General features: G+C 38.2%; 1 protein-coding gene across 3 annotated transcripts in view; it reads left to right on the top strand.

Moving 5' to 3' along the window:
- Positions 1–14,023, top strand: part of ASZ1 (ankyrin repeat, SAM and basic leucine zipper domain containing 1) — a 37,995-nt gene that overhangs the window by 14,505 nt on the left and 9,467 nt on the right. For all 3 annotated transcript variants that reach the window (XM_068669547.1, XM_068669546.1, XM_068669545.1), the window contains 5 exons: positions 5,194–5,305; positions 5,573–5,707; positions 8,156–8,268; positions 11,254–11,329; positions 11,680–11,736. In XM_068669547.1, coding sequence (XP_068525648.1) covers positions 5,194–5,305; positions 5,573–5,707; positions 8,156–8,268; positions 11,254–11,329; positions 11,680–11,736 — 493 coding nt within the window. The remainder of the gene's footprint in view (positions 1–5,193; positions 5,306–5,572; positions 5,708–8,155; positions 8,269–11,253; positions 11,330–11,679; positions 11,737–14,023) is intronic.

Below are 14,023 nucleotides of genomic sequence, written 5' to 3'. Positions count from 1 at the left end.
TCAGTACAAAGGGACTAAATATTAAAAAAAAAAATCAGACGGAAAATTACTCTTAACAAAAGTACTGTGTTCATCTGGGCTATAGCCATGTGTGTATTCCCTCCTTTTATTGAAGTTAGGAAAGAGTCAAAAGTGCAGTAAATGTGTGAGTTAAAAGCCATTCTTCTAACCTTAAGTGTTGAAGCATGTTCATCACCCTTTTTGGTAGTGGAACGAAGTCTAGACACAGAAATGGACGATTTGGATGACTCTACTATTTTCAGCTAGTATTGAATGCACAGTGGTACCTCCAGGCTTGGTACTGTTAATCAGAGGCAGAGATATAAGATACTCTGGGACAGTACCAATGTTAGACACTGTTTCCAACAGGCTTTCTGAGAAGAACAATATACCCTCATGTCTTGGGATGTCCCCTGAGCAGCCTTTCTGTAAAACAAAACCTGCACTGCGATCCATTAGCATTATACCAGCAAGGTTTTGTCTCAAGTGTGTTCGGCTTCTTCTTTTGGTAGTAGTGTTCATTGTTTATGGTTATTTGCATAGAATTGGTGGTGGTGTTTTGTTTTTGTTTTTCCACATGATAATGTGGATTACTTACTTGTTTTTCTCTTTTACATCAGAATATGCTGCGTCTCCAGCTAAACCACTTTGCTTGTAAAAATGGGACAGTGTGAGGAGGTAGAAGGACAGGGCAGGATGATTGAACATGTCATAGCATTTGCAGTCCCCACTGTTACCTTTTATGCTAATCACTTTTATAATCACCTCCTTTGTAGACTTCTAGCTGTGTGAAAATTACTTTGTCTACTTTTTCATCTCCTGTGTTATGTAGAACTTACGTAGCTATCTTCTATCTGTTTTACCAGAATTATGCAAATATTGAGAAACAGAAACATAGAAGAACGGTGGTCTAAAATGAAGTCTGAAACTAAGCCTGACATATATTCTACCCCAGCCTTCTGACTAGAACTATATGCTTAATTTTCCTAACAAGTTCTCCTTCAAGATGGTAGAATGTTCTTCTACCACCTTGCTTTTAAGAAAACAGTGCTTTTTTAAAAATTTTAAAGAAGTATATTGCAGCTCACAACCTGCTAAAGTATGATCTTCCAATCCTGTTTGTTGTACAGAGTTTTCCACCTTGCTCCTTAAAATCCTAGTAAGCTTGAAAAGGGACAAACAGCTTTACTTCTGTTGCTATGGGCACACTGCTACTGTTTCATTTCTCAGTTATAAGCATAATGTAAATCATTGGAGTTAAGAAACTGGCTCCAAAAGCTTCTGAAGATGCTTCTTGGTTTCCTGAACCAATATTCAGTTTGCAGATCAACTAATTAAAATACTGCTGTCTTGTAGCTTCTCCTTTCGTTGGGGTCTCAAGAAGAAAGTATTAGAGACTAAATTGATAAGGTTGTTTACTACCTGCTATGTTTTTTTTCCTTGATGTTAGTGATATATCGTTTTAGGAAATAAACCTTTCTGCAGTTGTGCGACTTTAAATAAAATTTATCCTTCTCAAGATTACCAAGCTGCATTACTAAATTTTGTACAAATATCTCTTTGATGGAAAGAAACCTGCGTGTGAGTGGAAGACATCTCTTCCTTTCCTCCCTCATTGAGAATCTTCTAGAAAGGTGGACTTTGTTTCGCTTGAGAGTGATTCCAACCAGAAGAATGTGTATTTGTCAGACGTGGTGAATTCTGCACGACAGGTTCAACTTACATCATGTTTGATTAATAAGTTGCTCATGTGCATTTTAAGATTTGTATCTATTTTATATTGACTAACACTTGAGTATCGTGTCCAACATGGGCAGATGCCATGTGGCAAATTGTGCAACGCCAAAGGACTTTGCAGGTTCTTGCAAAACAGGTACACAGGTACTTCTGTGAGCCAGGTTGCTGAAACTAGAGTGTCTGCAAGGTTCCTCAGAACGAAGAGAGGATTCTTCAGATCATTTACTTGGATTGTTATCACTATGCTTTATGTGTATGGCTTTTTTAGGTTGTAGTAAGATGTACCGTGTCTTCAACAAGAAATGATGGATGTTTTGGATCTTAAACCTTGCAGTTCTATTTGCAGGTTTTTTTTTGTTTTTGTTTTTTTACAGGGTTGGGATAGCGAAGTTGTTTATTTGCTTTATTCTCTGAAGCTCGTCTCCCACTTTCAGACATACATGTAAATGGCCCTTGCTTTCCAAAGAAGTGGTTTTGTCAAAGACATAGCATTGTATCCCCTCATAGATTCTGCTGCATAAATGCAGTTGCATATTTAAGCAGTGCTGTAAATGTTTCTACCCTGAAACAGGCTGTAGCTTTTCAATTTAAAACGTAAATGAAACTGGAATGCGTGAAGTCAGAATTGCCTATTCGTGTTGGTGGACCTTTTAAACATCACATTTATTGGGTTTTACTTAGAAAGGGAGAAGTACTTTCTCAGTGCCTTTCACGTCATCAAGTTGTTGCCTTCATTTCAGATGTTATCCCTGCAGTACTGTGCAGTTGTAGCCTCTACATGTTGTACTTTGGAGAAAAGAGTGTTCTGTTGCCTCTGGACTTTTGTTCAGTATTTTTTCTTTGAAAAAGCAGAAGATAATTGCAACGTAGTAGTGGTGTGCAAGTTTAAAAAAAAATACTAGAAGCAGAATAAATGAAAATGGATGGGAATGTACTGTTCTTGTAGACAGAAATACTTCAAAGATGGTAGAATGGAAAGTCTGTCACAGGCTGCCTATCACCAAATGCAAATAAGTGTGGGAAGCAATGTCTGCATTGGGCAAGTACCTTTTGATTCTGTTGCTACAAATTATTAGGTTGTATTAACTTCTATTTATTCTTTAAAATGGTGATGATGTTTATAGGTCTCTGTCTCTATATAGACATTGTGTGTATATATAGCATTATTTAGTTAGGTTAGAGGGACTGACTATAGAGTGTTTTTCTCTATTTTTTGCAGTGATCTTGATAGGATCATAGAGTAATTAAGGTCAGAAGGGACATCAGGAGTTCTTTAGTCCAGCATTTTCTTTAAGCTACATCAGCTATGACATCAGGCTAGGTTACTGTTTGGCCTCTAAAACTGCTGAAGAAAGAGACCAGGAAACTTTTTTGAGCAACTAGTTCCACCAGCTGACCCTATTATCAGAATCCACCAATGCACCCTATTTATTATAAGAAAAGTATTTCTGTACATTCAGTCAGAACTTCTACTTTTGAAAAGGTTGATGGGCTAAAATAAATTGGAGACCAGTGCAAATCTCTTCTTCATTTCATTACCAGATTTTTCTCCTATTAAATGTGTATCTTGAGAAGGTGTAGTTACATTCCATTTTCCATATTTCCAAGTAATAGATGGCTTCTTCACATTTATATGCCTGTTTTTTCAGTAGTCTTTTAACTGTGCTTGTGTAAGACAAAATACTAACAGAACCTTTTGTGAATAAGAAAAAAAAAAAAAAAAAGATGAGCAAAGCCGTAGTTCTATCAATATCCTTGAAGTAAGCAGAAAGTCAGTGTTTTAAGGCATCTGCTTTGATATACATATGCTTTTTGGGGTCCCTCTAGTGGTCAACATTGTACTTAAGAAACTGGTAAAGTTTAGGAAAGTCCCTCAAATTGTATCCTCGCAACATAAACTTTTAACAGCAAATTTTTGTCGTAGAGCTGTACATTTAAAATATATAACACTTTAAGGAAAAAAAAAATGCATTTTAAGATACAGTTAATTGTAATCAGACATCATTAGTAAAATATTTCAGCTTATAACTTCTTAATTCATAGCAATGAGAAAATCCAACCCTTTTAAGTTCTTTGGTCTTATTCCGTCAAAGGGTAAGTGTCAGGACTCTCAAAAAATACTTTTCTAAATGGAAACATTTGAAGAATATTTTTTTCTTTCAGAATATGCAAACCAACTCACTGTGGTTTCATTTTACAACCATAAAAAAGCATCTGAGTAGAAGCATAAGATCAGTAGACTGTTGTCAACACAGTTTTGGGATATAAAAAGAAATAATGGGAAAGATAGTGTCTGTAAGTCCTTACTACTTAGTCAATTGCAAGAAATAACTTTATGTGTATATATACATATATGTATATATATTTACATAATACACCTGTGGATGTATAGGGAGAGAAAGTGTCAAAACTTCAGGGAACAGAGAACAAAAATGAGGCAAAGGACAAAAATCTTTTGATATACATTTGTTTTTACCATTTAAAAACTTATTTTAAAAAATATCATTTAAAAAAAAAAAAAAAGCAAACTTAGTGTGGTGTTTCTCTGTAATTTTCTGAAGACTTCACCTGAGTATATCCAAGTAACATTTTGAATGTGAATTGTGCTTGTGCACCCTGTACTCACACTGCAGCTGTGCACACTCACAGGAGTTGTGTGACCTGTGATTCTTGGCTTACATTGTTTTCACCAGAGATAATTTTGCAAATACATACATAGTTGTTATTTTTAACGGAATAGTTAACGAGAAGAGTATTATGATTTACAGTTTGCCTTCCACAAAACTGCAGTAAATCTTTTTGGAACTTTCAGTTTAAATTAAACCATGTATAGAATTAATCACTTTTTTTGTGTTTCTCTAAAAAAAAAAAAGTTTTTGAAGTAAAAAGTGAAGGTGCGGTGCTACTTCCCCCCCTCCCCAAGTACATGTAGATGAAAGGAATGGGCAAATTGATAATATTCTCTGCTTTTAATAAGGTGGAAACACTGATCTACACCTGTCCTTATTCCCTGATTAAGCTGCTCCATGTGCTAAATGAGAGGCCCATCACTGGGTCTCTGGTAGAATCAAGAGAGATGGTCTTTAAAGAGAAAAAAAAAAAGTTTCACATAGTTAAGAACCAAATCAGAAATGGTTTAGTCACCCAAGTTCCTGTGTTTCATATCTGGGAAGAGTTAAGGATATTTTTGTTTCAATGCACCATTTGACTTGACTTCCTTTCATTTAGAGAATAAATGCCAACTCTTAAAACGCTTTAAAAAATGCGAAGTGATCTAAGTTGTTGAATCTCTGTTCTGCTAAATTGAACCTTGTGGTAAAGTGTGAATGTGATGTCATGAGCTTTCTTCCTATGATTTGCTCTACACATACTCAAGTCTTCACTGAATTGAGGTGCCCTCCTTGATAATGCAGTGCGCTTTTAACATCTTGATGTTCTTGTCCCCATTCCTTTCAGGAGACAAATGACTCCATTGATGTATGCAGCTAGAAAAGGCTATTCTCGTGTTGTTGGTCTTCTTGTTGCTCATGGATCACACATAAATGCCCAAGATGAAAATGGATATTCAGTAAGTGATTTACTTCCATGTATTTTAACTAAAGTTTAAAAAACAATGTACAAACAGGAGCCCATAAGTTTGTTTCTAGTGTACCTTCCTCAAAAATGCTCAGTTACACTCCTTTACCACCACCTTGAGATTGTTCTGCACCATCTTTGTCTCCGGATTCTGCCATGTAAGAAGTTACGCAGGTTGTATTATTGATTGAACCTCCTATTCTTTTTGTTTTTTTTCTTCATATGTAAACTTGATAAAAACAAAACTGTTCTTATGCAGGCATTAATATGGGCAGCACACCATGGACACAAAAATGTCATTTTTAAGTTGCTGGAGCTTGGAGCTGACAAAAATCTACAGACTAAGGATGAGAAGACAGCAGCAGAGCTAGCAAAACTCAATAAGCATTCAGAGGTACTTCATTTCTTTTTGAGATGCAGATTCTGTGGGTTTGGGTTTATTTTGTTATTTGTTTACTTGTTTGAGATTGCCTCAGAAATTTTCTGTAGAAGTGTTACTTTAGTAACTAAACTGTAGCAGCTAGTTGCATACATTTCCTGTTCCATCTGTGCTATTTTCTGTTATATCCCAACTTAGGACAGTGCTTTGAATGCTTTTAAGGGTTTGTTCTTGTGTGTTGTTTTTTTTTTAAGTTTGGGGATAATTCCCTTTTTTCTGTAGAATCCTTGACTTCGAAATACAGATTTGACAAGGGATTATTAATGTTGGTACTGTTGATATGAGAAGTAGTAAAAGAACACGTTTCCTTCTGTATGCCCAAGTGTGTGAGAGAATGCAGATATTAAACTATTTTGCAGTGTGTAGTTTGTGGTTGAATTTGGAAGGTAAAAGGCTAAAGCTAAAAGGGGGAAAAGGGGAGTCAGCGGTATGTACTGGCTGCCTTCCAGATCTGTTCCCAGGAGAGAAAACAGTCTAAAACAATATAAGTTGGTCATCAGATCATTGGAAGAGCAGCAACTCATTATCAGCGTAAAGAGAGCTGCTGAAAACAGCATATATTTCCCTAAAATAAATCTGCTTACCGCTGTTGCTGGATGATGCATGGTGGATCTGACAAACCAGGCTTGTGTATTTTGCTTTGAGCTGTTTTTGCCAATGACATGGGTTTTTGCAGTGTCTCTTTAAGAACGTTACTCACTTTAGTGAATTGGGATTCACTGTAATTAGATTTTTTTTTTCTTTTTTATTGTTATTTCTTGTAAGACTATAGGGCTAGGCAGGAGCAGAAGTGTTAACTATGCACAAAGTTGTCAGCGTAGGCTAGCAAGATCAGCTTATGAGGCTCAGTGATCTGTCAACTCAGGTTACTGAAAGAGGCTACAAATGCTTTCTGCCTTTGATAAATGACTTGTTCAGCAGGCTGTGGCCGTATAATCTTATAACGTGACTTTGACAGAAGGGAAAACAGGCTCCTCCCGTTTCAGAGGTGGGTCTTGCCTCCTGACCTGTGAAGTGCTAGCTTTCGTACAGTTACTGCAAAGTCTTGCAGATGTTACAAGATATTTAATGGTCCTGAGCTCCAGATCAGGAGTCTGCTCTTTATCCTGTTGGCATCCCCATGGGTTGTCACATAGGCTGTGGCTGCAGAAACTAGCTCTGGGAGGACACTTATTTTTTTCCCTTGCATATTGTACAGGCTTTGGTTGGGATGGAGTTTTTCTTTCTAGCAGCTCATACAGTGCCGTCCAGATTTGTGACCCGAATGGTGGTGGTGTCGCAGCAGTGGTTTGGCTGTTGCTGAGCAGTGCTTACGCAGCGTCACTTCACACACGTGCACCTTGGCTGTTTGTCACTCTTCCCCTGCCAGTGAGTAGGCTGGTGGGAACACAGCTGGGTGAGCTGAGCTGACCACAGAGTTGTTACACACCATGTGACATCATGCTCAGCCAGAAAAAAAAATGTGTGTGGGGGGGGTTGCAGGGTTCTTAGAGACTGGCTGGGTGTCAGCCTACTACTGGGAGGTGGTGAGTGATTACCTTTGCATCACTTGCCTTTTTTTTTCCTTATTTTATTTCACTAATAAACTTTATCTTGACCCACAATTTTTTTCTTGCTTTTGGTCTTCCAATTCTACCTCATCACATCATGGGGAGTGAGCAAGCAGCCACATGGAGGCTTGTTTGCAAGACAGAGTCAGTCTACCATGTATATATGTGTGTGTGTGTGTGTGCAAAAAAAACTGGCTGGTCACCTGAATTTCAGAAGCTTGGTCTCACCATTCCTTTGGACTTCTGGGTGTTCCACTAGTTCTGCTAGATTCTCTAGTAACTTAACTCACGCAGGGGCAATTCAGTTTCTGGAATCAGTCACTGATGCATAATGATATTTGACGGAAGGCTTGCTTCTTAGTCAGTTGAAAGAGTCCTTGTCCATCAGGTACAGTTAACTTAGATCATCAGTTATAAACTGCTAAAAGTTGGGTCCGTGTATGCACTGGAAATGGAGATGTTAAAACAGCTTTATGCTTTAAGCTCTTCAGAGAACTTACTCCCTTGAGTGTGTAGAGCTCTGGTCTGCAAACCACTAATAATTACGTTGGTGTACTTTTGCTTCTGAAATGCAGGATGCTAGCTCTTCTAGGACTGCATTACATACATTCTTTTGCTTTACATCAGTTCAGTGTTGAGCTTTGATTTTGATTAATTCAGAAATGCTCTTGATAAGCTCTTTGGGCTTAGTCTTAACTCCTCACTGTAGTTCTTTTAGAGAGAAGAGATGGCAGATGTTTGATGTTCTCTGTGTGTAGTAACTTCTGATAGATCTCTTTGTAGTCTTACTTCTGTGTATTTTTTTTTACACGTTTTAAGTTAAATAATAATTAATTCATTTTGGCTCTTTCAGATTTATAGTTTACTCTCTTTGGCTGTAAATCACTCACAAGGGAAATACCATGAAACGATTAAGCAAGAGGCTATCTACAAATTTCTGACAGCTGTCCCTGACCACAGAGTTGGGTAAATAAAGTCATAGCATAACTTCAGTTTATAAACATTCCTGAGAGATTGTATTTGTTCATATCAATGTGATTAAGTTTTACTGATACATGTTGCGTATATTTTGGAGCACTACCAAGAGGCCACAGTAAGTATATTAATATACTTTAAATTTTTCAAGACCGCATAGTTCCTTTGCATTATGAACAGTGAGCATGCTCTAGATCTTTCCTGCCTCTGACTTGATGTAGAGTCCAGTGCCACTTCACTTTTTTTCAGTTTGATAGTACTGAACATTTGATAGACTTCATTTGATAGTAAATTTCAAATGCTTTCACTGAATGCTTGTTTTCAGTGTTAGTCCACCAGGACGAGCTGTGCCCCATTCTTTCTTCCACGTGTATTCAGACACTTGGGTGGCCTTGAGAAAGTCCAAGTGAAGTACATGTGACTCTGAAGCATGCAGGTGTTCTTTGGGTGAACTCAGCACCTGCTTCAGAAACCTTGAAGATGGTCTGACACTGTTCTGTTCCAGAATGTAAAGCTAAGAAGTCCGCAAGAAACCATTCACTTTTCCTCCTTGAGCGACATAGTTTTCAGAAGACAATTTCCAGAGCCCATAGTCTCTCTGCAGTCTGTTCTGGTTGGTCGGGTTGGTTTTCAGTGTTCCTGCTCAGCCAGGTCATGCTGAATTTGAAATGCCACAGTTCCGTACCATGGGGCTGGCTGTAGGTCACAAGCTAGCAGTTTGGAGGTAGTGTCAGGGCACCTCGTTTCAGACAGAGCATCATCAGGTTTGGTCATTAGAGAAATGTTTACCTCAATAAGGTTTTTATCTTCTGGGGCTTCAGCTGTGGTCATCTCAGAGGTACTTCATAGAGCTGCAGGGTGAAGGTTTGGCATTGTAGAGTCAGTTATCTGCACTGTCCTCTTTGCTCTTGCGTGTTACCAATAAAATAAGGAAGTGAGTTAGCACCATGCAGCCTTTATCCAAATTCTGTGCTGTTGAAACCTGATGGTGGCTAGAGGGCATTGTACCAATGTCTTGGTAATCTTGATAAGCTTTTAAAATAAGACACTGAAATCCTGTAGCCCACTTAAATAGTTTTTGGTAGCCAGATGTCCGACCATGCAGATCTAGCTCTGTATTATGCAGTTTTGCACTTGTAGGATTTCACTGCATTAGTAGGCTTCTAAACTCTACCAGTTTTGTCTGTATCGTTTCTGGTGATTAGTGTGACTCCTGGTTCCAGAAAGCAGTCCCTCTGAGTCTAATGGATGTCTGGCTGTTAAGCTGCGTATGAGGGAATGGGTGTTTATTAATTTACACACATACGCACAAAGAGTGAGGTTTTTTTTCATCTGATGATGGTCAAGAAGTATGCTCTACTTTTGTTTACTCCATCATATTTCCTCAAGCTGAGTACCTCCTTCCTGCCATTTGTCTGCATAATTTTCATCACAGGCGTTGCCAGTTGGCTTCTAAATTTTCATTTCCTCTCCGATCTGCTCCTTACGCATCATCTTGTGCTGGGTATCAGTTGTGTCCCACAGTGCGTGGTCAGTGAGCATAACCTGGCATCGATGCTGCTGTCATTCGTTTCTGATCATTAGGTAGTGAGGGTAGCTTCCGTCGTTGCCTTCTGCTGTCCTGAACGAGAATTGTCCTGGCTCCAGGTGCCTGTACTGTTCAAGGAGGCAAACACCTGTCAAGAATTTGCTCTCTCAAACTTCAGATTACTCTTCTCTAAAGAGTCATCATCTTGTTGAGAGGCTTTCAAGTGAACATACAGATGCTGAATAAATGTCCTTTCCTTGTCCTACAAGCCTTGAGTTACCAAAGGACTCCCCAGACCTGTGCCAACTAGATGCTTTGAGTGCCTAAATAAAAAGCAAAGTTGATCACTGCAGGTTGTTTACCTCCTCGCCCCAGTTTGGAGGCATCAGTGGGGGGAGGGATAATGACACAATTCTGCCCAACTTCGTGGTAGGGGCAGTATCTTTAAACTCTGCTAAAACTATTTTAAATGCTTCCTATATTTTGTCTGCTGAAATTGACTCTGTATGCCCACAGAATTACCGAGAATTCTCAGTGTGCAAACTTGAAATGTTTTCTTATGTATTCAGAAAAAAAAAAATTAACGAATTTTAATGGTAGGAACTTAATGACTTTGCCTCCTTTTCACATCAAAGGCTAACCTTAATTTCAGGGCCAAGAAGAAGACAGAGCAAACTATCTCTAAATTCAAGATGTTGGTGAAGGATTGCTATCGCAATTGCAGCAGTCCTTTTTGATTTTTGTATCATTTGCTTTTTAGTTTAATTCTGTTCATTACAACTGTTCATCTGATTGTTGAAAGCTGTTTAAACCTTTAAAATTTTTTAAAGGTTTAAAATCTTTTACTAATGTGGGGAATTCATGATTTATCTTTGTTTATAAATGTTAAACTGTGAACTTACTATGAGTGACTCTGCTTCATCAGTCTAACTTCTGAACAGTAGCCTTCTGACAACAAATTTGTTACCGGACTGATTTCTGCTATCTTTAATACAGGCATTCCTGTTTTCTTGATAATGTTTTTTTGTTTAAATGGAGCTGGTTTAAAGGGGTAACAGCTGTGGGCTGAATCCAGTTTGCATGAAGATGAGCTGATAGGAACACACAGTTTATCTTAAACCGCACTTAGAAATTTTTCAGGCTTTTGTGAGCAACTTTAAAATTCATTCGGAACGTTTTGCTACTAAACAGTGACATTCATTTATGAAAGTAGTTTTCTTCAGGCTCAACTCTACTTTCTACCTAATAGACCAGAAACAAAATTATGAAATTTTGATAGGTTAAGCTGTACTCCATGATGCTTTTGAGAGACTACTGTTATCAGTAAATAGGTGCAGGTTTAGGTCTGACAGTGCTTTGTCTGGGATTTTTTCTGCAATGTATTGTTGAGGATATCTTTTTGCTTTAATTTTCCATTGTTTTCACCTTGAATCTTATTATATTTACAGTTTCTATTCAGCTTTGGATGACATGGAAGTATTTTTACATGGTCTTGGTCTAGAACACCTAATAGGATTATTGAAGGTAAGATTGTGATTTATCTGCTATCTGTAAAGGAATTCTTGAAAACAGGTGCACCTTAAGCATCAGCAGAAGTTCTGTTTCTAGAATATTAATTCAAATAAGTGTATTAATTTCAAGTTACGTTTGGAGTATAAAGGTACGCTGCAGTGGATTAGTTTTGGTTATTAGTCAGTCATAACACATGATGTTTCTAAACTGGAGGACTCCTGTGTTTCGTTGGTAATGGTGTTGTACAGTTGTTCTTGTATCTGAAAACTGAAGTAAAACGTAAGTGGGGAAAAAGATTAAGTCAAGTCAGTATTTTCTTTTAAAATTATTTTTGATGACAGAAAACCTTTTGCCTTATACAGGAAAGAGATGTATATTTAAGGCAACTTCTGATCATGCAAAAAGAAGAGTTAATACAGGTCAGTTCTGAAAATTTCCTCCTCTTTCTTAAATGGCTTTAGTATCTTTTCCTTACAAATGTCTAACTTCCTAAGAATTCTTTAAAGGTCTGTTTTCAAAATCTTGTACAGCAACTTGAATTTCTATATATAGAGAGATGTTTTCTAAAGTATGTAATCCCACAGACCAGCCTCAAATACTGTGAGTTGAATTCTTGGATATTCTTTGCCTGAGTATGAATTGGAGGCCCCCAGTATTCTTGCTGTAATGATGTAGGAGTTGGGGTGAGCAGGAAATAGTTCAGTTTGGAATTTTAGTTGTTAGCATTGTTAGTATGTAAGCATGTTTTCCCTGAATGGAAATCAGTGCTAGTATTATCAGCAGATAATCCTAAATAACCGCTTTAAATGTGGTCCACTTAGTGAGATGGTAGGATCTTTTGTATTGTGGCATCTCATATCCCACAGACTTGTAAATCCTTAACCAAAAAAAAAAAGATTGGATTTCTTACAGTTTCCTACATTTGGGAAGTTGAGTATTTCGCTGTTGTGTAGGAGAAACTGATAAGCAATTGTAAGGTTTCAGTTTGTAGTAGAAATAAGGTGATTGCATTTTCCTTAGGCTTATTGGAATTACTGCTCTGGGAAAAACTTCCTCCACCTAAAGGAGGATGCCATAATGAAATCCAATCTTAGCAGTCTCCTTAAAATACTGTAACTAGTTCAGGCTGCACTCTGTGCCTAAGCCAGGATACTGAAGAGGCCTTCTTAACCAAGCCGCCTGAGGCCTGCTTCACGTATTAGCCACATACATCCTCAGTGTAAACTTTTTTTCCCTACTCTGGTTTGTTGTTTTACCCTGGGACGGTACCAAAACGCACGTGATCCAGTGGACGCATGTGTTCCAGCAGGCGGAATCGAGAGTTACCTGCAGATGTTGCTGTTCTTTCAGTGCTGGTGTCATAAGGATGTTTTGCATGAAGGTTTATCTTGTAACTGAGTAGACTTGGTGTTGTCAGTGTTTTGACAGAGCTCAGAAATACCTGTATTCTCAGAGGGGGTACCTGTGGGGAGTTCTGTCGATCAAGAGGTTTCTCTGAGAGTTCATGTAGACATAAATATTACAAGGCATGTCAGCATCTGTGCTTTTCTTGAAGCTTTGGGATTGTCTGCTGGGCAGCATTGCAGCGTGGGCTTCATCTGAATCTGTAAAGCCCCCCCCTTTACAGGAATTCCACTCTTAAGACATTTTTGTGGTTTTTCTTCTCGTGACTTGTGAGCTGGTTTGCAATCTTGTGATTACATTAAACTGCAAACCTGAATATGTGTTCAAATCGATCGCCTGTTTTGACGTTGTGATCATTGTTATTTGTTTTTGTCATGGGGACTTTGAAGGAGGGGGAGAGGGTTATGGACTTCAGTGAATAGCTGAGCCTTATCATTACTGAAGAGATGTAATGTTTTTCATATAAACTGATGACGTCTGTTTCAGTGTTGTAATGTGTTGGGGGCTTCCTATAACAAAGAACTTTTGGGAACACACCAAAATAAATACCTGGATCAGCTGTTCTCGCACAGGAAAACCATATCTGTAGGAGCAGAACTTCATTGCCTCTTGCCTCAGCAACAGCAGGACGCAGTACCTGGAAAACACGTCATGCTTTGTGCATGGACATAAATTAATTAGTCTTCAACTCAAGATTTTTTTTTTTAAATGACATACATGTAATGCTCCTGGCTTCTCACCACTTCATAAGTTACCCTAAATTCTTGATTCTAGTTTTCAAGCTCTAGTAACAGTTTCCCCCCACTCCACTGATAGAAAAAAATCTAATCTGTTTCCTCATAACTCTAGAGTTGAAAGGTTTTAGTGTGATGGCAGATCTTCCACTAACAGCCAGCTCTTTTAAAGAGCCTGGATCTTATTACTGCAAAGATTAATGATGACCTCTGATGGATGCCTCTGAACCATGCTGCTTTTTATCCAAAGAAGCGGAGAAAAAATCCTGTCACTAACATGAGACACTTTTCTCCATCAAACAATATCAGAAAGATATTTTCTCTGTAAATATCTTTATCTGTATTCTACAACAGAGCCTAAACAATGACTCTTTCAAGCTGAAATCCTTGCATTCCTCCAAGTTATAAACTGTTCCCTACTGAGACAAGTCTGTTCAACATACTGGGACATGGCTGTTTGGTTCTATGCTTCTCATGACACTTAGATATTTGGGGAGGGGGGGCAGGCGGGCATCTTCTTTAAGTATTCATCTCAGAGGACAGTGGCACGAATAATTTTATTTCTTGA

The sequence above is a fragment of the Anas acuta genome, chromosome 1, assembly GCF_963932015.1.
Source record: "Anas acuta chromosome 1, bAnaAcu1.1, whole genome shotgun sequence".
Lineage (NCBI taxonomy): Eukaryota > Metazoa > Chordata > Aves > Anseriformes > Anatidae > Anas > Anas acuta.
Note: the sequence above shows the minus strand (reverse complement) of the source record. Positions and strands in the feature narration are given on the sequence as shown.